Here is a 14,408-nt window from a genome sequence, read left to right as displayed (position 1 = left end):
GCTTTGTTACTTCCCAGAGGAATGAATGCAAAGGGGCTCTGTTATGCAACCAGACTCTACCCTTGCCTTCAATACTGAAGTCCTTGATGCAGCTGGCCTCCCCTAATATGCAAGACCTGATCTGCTTCTGTTTAAAAAAAAATCCAAAACCGGCACTCTCTCTAGAGTTCTTGGGAACATTCACAACTGGCTAACCTCCATGAATATCCTCTTAGTCTGCAGTGAAACTGTTAGATTTCCATGAACCTTCATTGTTGCCCACTTTTTGAAAAGTAGAATTAAGCTCATAGGTCCACAAACTATGCCCCAAATCTGTAGCCAGGTGGAAGAGTTCAAAAACCAGTTTTGTATGGCCAATCACAGTCTGGCTCTGGGTTAGCTTGAGATAGGTACAAGACCTTCAACAATGTACCAGACCCCAGGCAGCTGACTAGATATGGTAGTCAAATCTGTTGCTCATGAATCCTGGGAATCCGAGAGACAGAGAAAGTGAGAGGAGGGTGGTACCGAGGGTTGTAGGGAAAGAAAATCCTCTTAATGCACTTGACTTGAATTATACCAGCCCTTCACTGCATATTAGAAATCTCCTGGCACGAATATTGAAAATCTAGGAGGCAGCAAACCAATCCGGACAGACAATCTCAGAATACCCTGGGTGTGGGCCTCTTGGGATGAATCTAATGCTGCTTGCTAGACAGAAATGTTCTTTTGGCAGATAGCCAAGCTCCTCCCACCCACCTTTATAAAGCAAGCAGAGACATCATTACATTTTGGGGGATTGTTTGTTTTCTTATCTGAGCTTCTAACTATGAGAGGCAGAGCATATATTAGAATTGCTGAGGCAAATACCTGCTTTAGAACATAACTTTTCCAGAAGATCCACATGTTTTTCACCTCTTTGGACACCTTTTTCATCCCCCATCTCTAAAATAGTCCTCACTCTCTGGGTGCCTATTTGGTAATGATCTTACCAGATGTTGCCATTTTGCCACAGAGATCCTGGTGCAAAACAGCTCTAATGTTTGAAATCAAAGAAATACAGCTGGGACATCCACCTTATCTTGCTTCCAGTTCCTTCCAAGATAATTTCCAATACTCTAATCTCATATTTACGTAGCGTGGCTATAAGTTACAGTTTGGATTCATGCTTATTGTTAAGAACTAATTATTAATAGCATTCTCTTTCCTTTTCCAAAGCATCTTTAGGGGGGCCTGAGTGGTTCAGTCGGTTAAGCGTCTGACTTCAGCTCAGGTCATGATCTCAGGGTTTGTGGGTTCGAGCCCTGCATTGGGTTCTGTGCTGACAGCTCAGAGCCTGGAGCCTGCTTCAGAATCTGTGTCTCCCTCTCTCCCTGTCCCTCCCCCACTCATGCTCTGTCTCTCTGTGTCTCAAAAATAAATAAAACAAAACAAAACAACAACAACAACAACAACAACAACAAAAACAAAGCATCTTTAGTTGGCTGATGAATGACACAGCCATCCAAACAGTGAGCCAATGCTCAGCCTTGTTAGCTGAGTTCCCAAAGAAGAGGCTATGAGGAGAATATTCTGTATCGGCAACTGGAGCTGTGTCTTCTCAGAGATAACGAAGTACAGCCAAGAGAGGGGATGCCAGATGTTTTTCCTCTCTACTTATCTCATTTCCTATTGCTTCCCTGTCCCTTAGTGTGATTCCCAGAGTAGAGCCTGCCAGGGATGCAGTCAGGCTGTGCAGACAGATTCCGCACATGTAGGATGGGAATTCCCAGGATAGCCACAGCTTTCTTACTTTTTTCCTACCTTAGGGAATGGAAACCATAGCATCTAAATAATCAACCTCTATGCTTTCTGGGAAGCTGGAGGTGATCCTAGGGATGAGCTAGATTAGCTTTGCCAAAGAGAATTATGAAATGTTCTACTCTATACTAGATGACACACATTTATTCTCCTAATATATTTACTAAAAGATTTAGAGTAGTTTACAAGGATGTAGGCCATATAGCAAGACAACATAAATGAAGAAAAATGACTCAAAAATAAAAACAGAACACTGTGATAATATCCCAAATGCCAATTTTACTCTGACATGAAATAAGAGGTAAAGGGTAAAATGACTTCTTACTTAGTTTCCAAAGTATTATCAAATTATTCTCTCAATCATACATAGACAATGCATCAAGCCTATTGTGCCAATGACATTCAGATAGCTTTAAAAGAAAAGTAATAATAGTAATGAAAAGGCTGATAAACAAGTTAACTTAAAACTGGAAGGTACTGCATGCATAAGTAAAGGAGACAGAGTTAATGTGATCATTAAACAGAATCTATATTGTTGACAATATAGAAAGCATACCCATTTAGGTGACATGACCAATTTAGGTTGAGACCTAATTTGCTCATTGAGACCACTTAAATGCAGTTCATGTATACATTATGGCTTATGTTTCATCCTTCCCACATTCTGTAATTACTCATAGCTAAATTCTCTGGTATAGAGCCTTTTCCTTTAGAGCTCTCTATCACCTTTTTTTTCCCTCCAGGGTTTAGAACCCAAATGATATTAGAGGCATTGATTTTCTTCTTGTGGAGAATACAAAAATAATATCATTGTCTTTTAGAAAGCTGAAAGCTATGAGGAAAGATGATGGAAGCTCATGAAAGTCTGATAGATATGGATAAAGATTAAAACAATCAATAACATTTACAGTAAAGCTCTAGAAGACATCACTGAGACTCTTCTTAATGGAGGTAACCTTGGTATGGAAGCAGTGGATCCCTCATACAGTTTACCTAAGAGTGTGAACAAGTATTATTTTTTCTGTTTAGCCATAGTTTCTAAAATAAAGTTGTATGTGCTCTTTGGCCCAGCAATTAAGTTGTCCTATGAATATTCTTGTTGAAGTTTGAGAAGTCATGTTTGCAAAGATGTTAATCACAACACCTTAGGGTGGACAATCAAATAGTCCATCCTAAGGAGCTAAAACCATGAATTTCAGTATGTTGCTATTATGGAGTACTATTTAATAATAATGAAGAATGAGATAGATATGTCTGTGCTCATATTAAAAGATCTCAAAATAGAGTACTAAAAAACTTACTGTTGAAAATGGCTTTCATCGTTCATCTTTGAATAAAGTATTTTATAAGAATTCTATGCATCGCGTTATATATGCTAGTGTGTGCATGCTTCCCCCCTGGAGAAAGTAAGCTTTTATATCCATGAAAAGGGTTGAAAAAGTGTCATGGGATTTTGCCATATTTCTATCCTACTTGAACATAGTTTACCACGTATGTGTATTACCAAAATCCATAAATGCAGAGTTTATACACTGAAGGCTCAGGAATAAAGGACAGATTGACCAGAGTGGCACCAAACCACCTTGAATTTTGTAGCTGTCTCTTCATCTTGACTTGAGCTTACTTGGTTTTCTGCTTTGGGATCATTTTTCCACTTGCGCAGTTTACTTCTTGTTTAGTTGTGATTACCTGGCTCCTACTCTTTTACCTCTCCTTAGCATACATTTTATCTTGCCTGACTTAAATGACATTTTCTCCTTTGTCCTTGGATCTGAATTCTTCCTGTAGCTCTGCTTTGCTCGCAGGTCAGCCTATTTTGGCTTCAGTATATCCATTTAATTTTGGACTCTACTCCCTCTGACCATTTCAGCCAAGTATTCCTAGAAAATATTCTCTTGCAGACGAAAATTATAAATAAGTTTCTCAAAAACATAAGTATATCTTGACATTTTGTTTGATAATATTCCTTAAGAATTTTACTCCAGGCATTCTTCTGGATTCAAAAACTAGGAAAACAGCCTTGTAAACAAATGAGCACCACCAAAAATCCCAACAGACAGGGCCCATCTCTCCCTCAAATAAAAAGTTCTCTTCTGAAAACTGAATTCCCCCCAGATCTAGTAAACTTGATTCTAGTAATGGCTCCTTAAAATAACCAGGAGCTGAGGTCCTTGTAAATATCTTCCTTCTAGATAGGAGGAGCACAGGTCATACACATGCAGAGTGGTACAACTTATACTGAAGAGAAGAAATCTGGAATAAAATGTCATGTGACCAGATGTGACTGAGCATCTGGTCTTAGATTCACTTACCTGAATCAGCCCAAGGAAAGCTCAGTGGCTTTGAAAGCCCTGAATGGATGCAGGACAGTAAGTCTCTGTGTAAGATGGAGTTTCACCAGGGTGAGCCATTATGACTAGCAATGGAGAGGAGGCATGCTTCCAGGAAAAGGAAGGAAAGCTGCCTCAGTTTTAAGTATGCTCACTTGAGCTTCTCTATGGCAACCTCATGGTTCACAAGCATGGTTCACTTATTTCTATGGATACGATAATAACTTCTAAGCTGTGCCTGTCCAATCCACCAAAACAAGCATGTTGGGGAAAGGCCAGAATCTTTACAAAACTAATTGTTCTTGTGACCCTAGTCAGTCAGACCCTTGACCAGAAGAAACCGGCCAGAGGCCATTGAAGAGCTCAGGAAGGAGGAATGAATTCTTGCCTTTGCTAGAATAATACAAAGGAGAGATTGTTATGCATGTAACTTCTATACCCATCAGTAGTCCTGAGAACTTTTGGGCTATGGTTTTAGATGCGACCAGATCTGTGGAATGCAAAATTAAAAAAAAAATTTCCCCAAACTGGCACAGTCACTGGAACCCTGGAGGCCTCGTAGAACTGGCCATTTGCCTCTCTGCCCCTAAGCACTCTGAAAGAGTTGCTCTGCTTTTCCAGGGTCTACTTTCACCCCAAAACTATTCCAGCTTTTCAAATGTAGAACCAAACACAAAGATACCCAACCCTTTCTCAAATTGGACAGCAACTTTGAAACACGTTAGGGTGAGACTAGATATGGACCAGAGCCAAAGTTCTAGCCTGTAATCAGGTGCTTGGACCCTGAAACCACTGGGAGAACTCCAAGAATTAGAGACTGGTGAATCAGGAGCCTCGCCCTAGCATTTGAAGTAGAAAGTAAGAAATATTCCACTCAGTATCATATATTCAATCAGGAACTATGGCCTCCAAATCAGTATCCTCTGATTCTAGTTTGAAACCAAATGCTCTGTCTTAATCTCAGACTTTTAAAAGTCCTAATTTCTCTGGCCAGGGCAGTGGGGGAGCAGTCAGGGGTGAGGCAGAGATTTTGCTTAATGTTGATAGTCAGTCTGGCACCTAGCTGGCCCACAGTCAAAGCTGTCCACAGAGTGGTTATCCTCAGCTAGCAATAGGTTGAGTCAATTCAGTCAGAAATGCTGGATCTATAACAGGGAAAACTGTTTGCCAGACAGAGGAAAGATCTCCCATCAGCATGGAGTAAAACTAGAATAAGCCTAATTTATAAATAGAAATAAATGAACAAATAACATGGTAATCATGATCCCAGTTGGGCCAAGAGATGCTGACCAGATGAAAAATATCCCTAGAAGCGCTCATATGAAAACTTTCTCTTCAGCCTTAAAGGTTTCCTTTTTCAGCATTGCGGAGGTGAGGACTTACTTGCCTGGCCTTGGTTAGCTGACACTAATAGAAGAGAAAGGGGCCAACTCAGGGAAAAATGAGATTTGTCTGTACAAGTTCATATAATGATAGGTGACTGCATTGTTGATAGTTAGTCAGTGTGGGTGGAGCTTACAGATGTCCTCTCACAATTGACCAAATGATGTTGGTTAGTGAAAATAGTAGGTCCAGACTCCCAGAAATAAAAAATGTTCCTTGTATACTAGTGTCTCCCCCATATGCTTTCAAGAGAGTGTCTTGGTAGATATAGGGTTGTCGGTCAGTCGCTGAGTACCCTGGTTGTGGTATAGATCCTGTCATAATGAGATCTAGGGCTGAGGCATATTAGGATACTTCCTCCCTAAGTAAGGCTTTTTCATTTCCAGAGTGCTTCATCCTACCTGGGCAAAATTAGTGGGAGTTTATATCGACGACCCTACCAGAGCCTTTCCCACAGGAGGTTGTGAGACAGAATGCCCAAGTCCTAGGTGCTTGCTTGGCTCTACCTTCTGCTCTCTAGTGGAGATTTACAGGCAGCAGCAGGTTCTGGGGCCTGCTTATATCATTTGGGGTCTATAGACCCCTTTTCCTAAGTCTACATCCAATTTCAGGTTTTATTGTTTTCAAACACATCAATGGGAAAGAAGGGGCTCACAGTACCTCTTACCTGAGTCCAGGATTATAATGAATCCCAGCAGTTAAGAATAGAATATTGCACCTAAACTTTCACTTCTATATTAATTACTGGGCCAAATAAGTTCAGCAATATCCAATATACTTATATCCCAAGGAAATAAGACCACATATCTAAAATAAACTTTAAAGCTAAAAAGAAGAGGGTAATGCATATTTTGAGAAAATCTGAAAGCATTTAAATATGAATTATTAACCATGGCACACATTTTTGGAGGATAGAGTCTCAGGGGTTAGAATATACTCTAAACCGTACAGGTGAGAAATCAGGACCTGGAGAGATTGAGATCTGGATTTGAATTTCTTTTCCTTTAGTGCATTGTAGTGAGGCTGTCAAAGATCCTTTTATTTTTATGTTGAACTAGACATAAAATGAGAGCTAGAATAGTGAAGTGGATAAATACACAAAATGATCCCTTATACAAGCAACAGTTACACATGATATTATATTCACAAAACCTTTATGTAATTTGTGTCATTTAGTCCTTAACAGGATATGTAAGTTTTGATGTGTCATTTACAAATAAGAAGAATAAAGCTTAATCAAAATTTAAATAACTTGTTTCATTTTTGAAAAATGAAAATCTGTTTTTATCATTCTAAATCTCAAAGTCTTCTTCAATGGACTTTCAACTCGGTTTTGATTAGCCAAGTAACCTCAACAAATTACCTATGGGTTTTAACTTTATTTGTAAAACTAGCAGGTGGACTGTAGAAAGTTTAATTATGGCTGGAAAATAGCAGGTATGGTGCATAGGACTCTGTTTATTATAGGCCCCAGATTCTTTATTTTACCATAAACTATTCTTCTGAACAATAGCCAGGAAGAAAAGGATCCACGAAAAGTACCACTCAACCTTTTCATTTCAAGACAATTTTCTGAGCAATATCCAAATTTGACTCCATCATTTCCATTAATAAAGGGAGCATATCAATGTGTCATTCCACATATTTTTATTGTTTTTCCTGTTTTCACCAATATCATAAGTATTGGAGGCAACATATAACCAGAGTCACAATGAACACATCATCACTTCTAGAAGAAAATCTCTAGAAGGTATGTATTTTATAGAGCTAAACATGGCAACAACAACAACAACAACAAACCTGTTGATACAAACAATACCAAAATGTCAAGCCATTTAAACTGAGAATACCATTTTCCATTTTCTGTTTTTTTATTTTAAAAAATTTTTTTATCTATACCTCTAATTTTATACCGTTGATTCATACATGAAAAGCACCAATCTTAAAATTGCTAAGTTACTTAAAATAAGAGACAAGATTCCTTCGAAGTGTACTCCATCTTGTGTAAGCTTTTATTCCTTCCATTCCATCATTGTGTCATGTAACCTGAAAGTCATTGCCATTATAGGGTTTCTAACATTTTACACTAACAGAGCATCTGGGCTTCCGAGGCTTACCTGGTGGATGAGAAAACTGACCATATACACAATGCAGAGTAAACATCCGCAGACCACTGCTGCTCTTGAAGTAGTTTGCTTAATTCAGGTCCAGAATCTAAATTGACTGCTGAAGACCCTAGGGTGTGTATGGGGTGGGGCAGGCTGCGAGTGGGTGGGAAAGGCTGGCAGCAGATGGCCGCTATCACCATCCCGCGCGGTTGGGCACACAGCAAGAAAAGGGACTTACTTGCTACCATGTGTCTGGTCTCCAACAGCACCTGAGGGAACCCTGAGAAGCAGAGCTGCCAGGATCCCTTTTCTCCTTCTGGGCTTCTTTTTCATCCAGGATCTCTCTGGCTTCCTGAGTTCTGGTTGCTTAGGAGGTGTTGCTAAGCTGGCGTTTGCCCTCACCAGCTGATGCTACCCGGGCCACGGCGGCTCGGTGGTAAATGGGCCCCACTGAACTGCCAGCTAGAAATTGCGTCTCTGGGGCGGCTGCTCGGCCACTGACCCAGAGACCCCTCTTGGCCAGATGCGCAGTGGAGCAGCGCCTGCAGCCGTGAAGCTGTTTTTGTGTCCTTCCCACTCCTCCCTCCCCTCTGCGAGCCTAGCCACCCTCTCCCCCGCCCGCGTTCCCAGGCGGGTGAGAGACTTCCTCCAGAGCGGACGCGGGCGGGGTGATGGAGACGGAGCCCAGCAGCCGCCACTGCTGGGGCCAGAAGGCAGACAGCTGCTACACATCTCCTCCGCAGCTGCCAGGGAAGGGAGGTGGCGAGACGAGGGAATCGGGGAGGAGGAGGAGAGAGTTCTTCGAGGGCAGGAAAGATGGAGAGAAAAGGAAAGACGGGATGCATCTTTGGCTATGGAGGGGTGGGCATAGGAGGGAGAGGAGGGGAGGGGAAGAGATAGGCAACCAACTCCTCTTAACCCCCCGACTGCTTTCCCTCGTCGCTTGCCAAGCAGAGCTTGTCAGGGTGTGATGATCAATTATCAGCCTACAGCATTCAAGTCTGAACTTTGCTGAGGTGTAGGGGTGGAGTGGGGTTAGGTGGCTGTTTCGGAAAGCATGTCTTGGAGCTACTACAACCTAACTCTAGATTTCTTTCCCACTCTGGTGATTTGAGATAGGAAAGGTAGAGAAAAAATTAGGCATACTTGGAAAAACTGGTGTGAAGTCTGGGGGTGAAGGGGAGGAGTGTTGGTCCTTCTTTCCCAAATGGACTTTGGAAACTTTGCTATGGCATAGAACGTTCATTTTATAACCCTCTCTTGCTTGAAAATGGCGAAGTTTCCTTAAAAAAAAAAAAAAAGATTTCTACAACACACCAAGAAAAGACAACAAAAACGAGGAAAAGGAAAAGAAATCATGTATGCCTGTAAGAGGCTCCAAATTTATATTCCAAGGCATGAGACAGAAGGGTAAAGTCGAACTAAGCTAACACTGGTTCTGTGCAAACCACGTCAGGGACTGAGGGTTTTCATCCATGATTCACTGAAGAGGCCTAATGACATGTATTTTGCTGGTTTAAGTTTTACACTTGTCATGACAATTTTCAAATATAAACAAAAATACAAAGACTATATAACAAACTCCTGTGTACTCATCACTCTGCCTCAATCACTCTGCCTCAACTATTGTCAACATGTAGCCAATCTGTTTTATCTATACTTGCCCTCCCGCCTTGGTTTAGTTTATAAGTAGTCCAGACATCATATCATTTTGTTCAAAACTGTATCAACATAAGTTTCTGAATACGGACTTTTAAAATACAACCCCCCTCAGATACAACCCAATACTATTATCATATGTAAAAATTAACTATTACTTCATAGTGTCAAACATCCACTTGATTTCTTTTTAGTAGGCAATGTACACATTACCGTCTTCTCTTTCGCACACGTTGTGATGACACTACAGGTGAATTTTCTAGTGCATAGAACTTTCCTTTGGGGCAACCCAACTTATGTCTCCCTTTTCACCCAGGAAAATCTATGCATATTTCAGTACATTCAAACATAAGGAACATTTAACAAATTTAATATTAAATATTAAATAAGATACTTGACATAAACTGCTTTGTACAATGTATAGTGAACAGGCAGCTAAGCCTAAGATGCTGTGCAAACCAATAATAGAAACAAGAGATAAACAGAAGGGAAACCAATGATGTTGGATTTATCTTCTGAGTTGGGCAATCGTTTTTTGTTGTTGTTCTGGAGCAAATCTGTTGCCACTATTGTTAGATAACATTCCTAAGTTGATTTCACCTATTTTGGCAGTTATTACATTCCTAATAATGAGTTGATGAGATTCTTTTGAATTGGTTAGGAGGGGGAAGCTACTTGTTTTCCACACTTCTTCCTGAAGAACCTTATAATCATGTTTCTGTTTCCTAAGTATGTATTTAGAAGGCAGAAGCTCTAGAGCTGCATATCTTGCCTTATCAAGGAAAACCTGCTTTATCACACTATACTTGAACCTGATAGGCCCCTAGGGGAATTACTTTCCTTGCAGCTGCTTAAGTGGGGGCTGTTTATTCTAACCTCAAAGATGTCAGTGTCAGGAGTGTGAATGGGACTCTTATTTTTATTGACTCCACATCACCACATCCAGGGTTGGTAAAACCTTAAGCAATTCTTCCAAAATGCAAACAAATCAAAATTCCTCTTTTGAAGATATTTCCTCTAGATGTGTCACCTTTTCCTTGTAGTCTAGCATTCATCTTTTAACTTTATGGACACTCTTATTTAATACGAATTTACTTTCTGGTTGAGGGTCTTCTTTATCCAGACTCTTACTATTGTTAATAACTTTCCCATCCATTTGGATGCCAACAACATTTGGATGAAACAACTAATAGCGTAGCTTCTGATTTCCTCCCTAATAGATGATCTTTTTCTCCACTCCATCTTAGCTATAATTCCCACATTTTGAGTCTTGTCATAACTAACAACTGCTTTGTTTTTCTCCATAACACTTATCTAGCATGCAAAGTGTCAATTGCTTATTTGTTTATTTTCTGTTTTATTTTATCAGAATCCATGCTGCATGACAATTCTTGCTTATTCCCTGCTACGAGATAGCACTTAGAACACAGGCTGGAATATAGTAGGTACCCAGTAAGTTTGCTAAAGGAATGAACAGCAAGCATGCCTCTAATCCACTATGTGCTTCTCAGAACAATGTAGTGGTTCACCAGAGAAACAGATTATAGAGCACACATAATATGAAGAACATGACAACTGTTTGTTGGTCTGCTTTCATTCTGTCTAAACTCTGGTACTTATATTCTTTAATGCTTTTGTAATATATAGGTATGAGAATTTCCCCAGGCTGTAGAACCTTGATACAAATCACAGGCTGCTCTGAAAAGAAATGGTAAAAATAAGAAAGTCCAATTATATCTATGGGAAATACCAGACACTCAAAGAAATAAAGCACTCAGCATCGAAGAGGTACTTCCCTTACCCTCATTCTAATATAATAAAGGATAGACACTGGTTTGGGATTGCAGTCAAAATCCAGGCTTAGAAATCTTTCAGGATAAATATAATGTAAATCATATTGTAGAAAATATCTCCCTGAATCATTTGAATTTTAAAGTTCTTAAGAATGTTTGTTTTTAGCAAATACTAATTAGCTTTCTATGTGTCATGTGCAACATCATAGACAAATACCTAGAATCCTTTTTGTCTTAGTCAGTTAGGGATGGTATAATATCCATCACGGGGCTCAAACTTACAACTCCAAGGTCAAGAGTCACATGCTCTACCAACTGAGCCAGCCAGGTGCCCCCATCTTTTCCCTTTTTGTCATTCTCACATACCTACATAAAGACAGTACTACAAAGGCAGTATCAGTTCCTTATTACTATTTTTATGTGTGTAGCATTCTACTTACGATTCCATTTACATGCTTGAGTTCCTTAGATCTATTCTAAGAAAACCTTGACACAGTTTTCCACTCTATACCAGGTTCCAAACTATGAGTCTGGACAGTGAATAAAACTGTAAAGAGTTGTTTAACAGTGTCAGAGGAACACAATAAATGGCTTGCTTATTAGTGATTCCTAGAAATGAAATAATAGACCACAGATAGCTAAAGCTATTTGGGTTCCTCTACAAAATAGGAGGCAAAAACCTTTTAGAGCATACATTATCAGTTTCTAAACTGACTTTGATTTCTTAGCTCCCTGGATGTAGAAATATACATATCTGGATCACATATATGTTATGTATATGTAAGTAGAGAGAAAAATATATATAATATACATATATATAATAACATATATAAGGATATTTCACATATATGCATATATATTATCATAGGATTTATAGATAATTGATAACAAATTGCACATTTGTAATTATCTTTGTATTCTATTTTATTTTTTCATTTGAAAATATTCTAGGCTTCTGCCAAGCCTCATTAGGCATTACTTGATATGTGATGGTTGGACACAAAATTGCAAAATGGGATGCGTTGTAATCAGTGTTTATATAAACATATATGTATATATAAACACTGGTAAAATGCTGGCTCAAAAACTTTTCTTACATCTTTTGCTTTCCCAAATGTTTTAAGACAAGGAGGATAGAAACCAGAAATTGCTAATGGGATCATCAGTGAAACTATGTAACATTTGTAACATCAAAATACAATACAAGAAGTGAAATGTATGTAGAAAACATTAAAATAAATGATTTAGAAAAGTGAAACAAAGAAGTCTAACCTAATTGCCTATAGAGAGTGATACTGGTGAGAGAAACTAATCCTTTCTGTAGACGACTAGAAAATCTCAGGAACTGAAGACACCTGGTTACCATACAACTGGGCAAAGTTGGGTGTCGTAAACAGGAAGTTATTATAACATTTTTACACCACAGGAGGCCAACTCTAGCCCACTATGCTAACTGTTCTCTTCCTCAACTCTTGGTGAGAGGTATTTCTCTAGAAAATTAGGATCGCAGAGCCTTGAAATCTGCAATACTAAACAGAGGAGAATGAAGGAAGGTGCTGGACTGAAAAGAGGAACATTAGTAAAACTGTATTCTTAATGATGAGACTCCCTTCTGCTCCAAGTGCTTTGCCTTAAACAGCACCCAGAATTCTGATAGTTACATTTTATACATCTGAAGACAGATTCTAGCATCATCTTCTAGAAAACAGGATCTATCCCACAGGATGGGCCCATTGATTTTGGCAGTTTGGTGTCTCCAAGACAAAAGCTGACTGATAACTGGATCATCCTAGAATAAAGCCTTCTATTCTACAGGATTTGTTCCCTCAACCCTCAAACACATACATAAATGTATGGAAAATCCAATTAGTTACTTAGTGATCACTAAACAAGAATCACTGAACATTTGAGGACTATCTTAAGCATGGCAGAGAGAAACTGAAACAAATCTATAAAAAGAAGTAACTCCTATGGACTTAGAGACAGAGCAAAGCATAAAAGAAAATTCAAAGACAATATAATTAATATGAGAAATAAGAGTGGTATATCCATGGAACAAGGAGAATATGCCCTATTTTAAAGGAACAGTATATGAAAGATCTCTTGGAATCTTTATCTATGATAGATGATGTCAATGATGATGATGATAATGAAGAAAGAGTCTGGATAATAAAATTGTGGAAACCACCAAGAATGTACAAAGAGATGGCAGAATAGTAAAAATAAAATTCAAGAATAAATTCCAAAGTTTCAAGCTTCAGCTGACAGAAGATTCAGAAAGAGAGAACAGAGAACAAATGAAAGCCAATTCATAAATAAATAATACAAGACAATTTCTTAGAATTGAAGAGTCTATGCCTCCCAAGTGAATGTACCCACAGAAAGCCAATCAGTTTAAATGAAAATAGTTCCTCAATCAAAGAAAATCATCATGAAATATTAGAATCTTTGGACAAATATTTTAAAACACCTAGACAAAGAAAACAAAAAGTGAGTCAAAGTGCAAGGGATGGTTAGTATACCTATTGCCCAAATCTTGAGTGCAATAAAATTAACCAGGACTCTTTTCAGAAATGGCTGTTTCTAGGACTAGGGCTGGAAGTATACAGGATAAATCTGGAGTATCTTGTAGTGCCAGAAAATAAGGGAGGAGGAGGAGGAGGAGGAGGAGGAGGAGGAGGAGGAGGAGGAGAAGCAGCAGCAGCAGCAGAAGAAGAAGAAGCAGCAGCAACAGCAGCCAACCTTCACATTAATGGGGCTGTGTCAAAGCAAAGGGACATGAAAGCCAACTGAAAGAACTACTAATGATCAAAGCTGGAGCAATTTGAGCAATAGAATAAAGTAGTGTTGGATTATAACTCAAAGTATAAAATATCCATGAGTCCAGACTGATATAAATAAATGATTGAATAAATTAATAAATGTGGGAGAAGAAACAAATCTTCCATGCAGAAGAATTCTAAATAATTTATGTCTATATACCACATTAAAGGAGAGGGAGAGTAACTCCTCACCCCTTAAGTGTGGGCTGGGCATAGCAACTTCCTCCCAAAGCATAAAGTATGAAAATGTGGAGAAAGAGAGTACCTTTGGAGTGTAGAAAACTGAGAAACATTACTTCATCCAGGTGATCAAGGTCAACATCAATAGTCACAAATCACGGCGATAGTATGAACTCTTGATATGACTTGGTAAAAATGCCATTTCCCATCTGTCATCTTCCTCCCAAAATGCATGTTCCCAGGCTAAGAGAAAAACATTACGTAAATCCCAATAGAGGAACAACCTAAAATATGCTTAAAACTGTTAACAACATCAAAAGAAGAAAGACTTATAATTGTTATATCCAAAGGAAG

General features: G+C 39.0%; 1 protein-coding gene across 1 annotated transcript in view; it reads right to left on the bottom strand.

Annotated features, from left to right (window-relative positions):
* SCN7A (sodium voltage-gated channel alpha subunit 7) overlaps positions 1–7,800 on the bottom strand; it is an 83,882-nt gene extending 76,082 nt beyond the window's left edge. The window contains exon 1 of the mRNA XM_039250145.1: positions 7,610–7,800. Coding sequence (XP_039106076.1) covers positions 7,610–7,800 — 191 coding nt within the window. The remainder of the gene's footprint in view (positions 1–7,609) is intronic.
* Positions 7,801–14,408: the final 6,608 nt, after the last annotated feature.

Source organism: Hyaena hyaena, unplaced genomic scaffold (assembly GCF_003009895.1).
Source record: "Hyaena hyaena isolate Hyena2069 unplaced genomic scaffold, ASM300989v1 scaffold_363, whole genome shotgun sequence".
In the NCBI taxonomy this organism is placed as follows: domain Eukaryota; kingdom Metazoa; phylum Chordata; class Mammalia; order Carnivora; family Hyaenidae; genus Hyaena; species Hyaena hyaena.
This window is presented reverse-complemented; position numbering and strand designations above follow the sequence as displayed.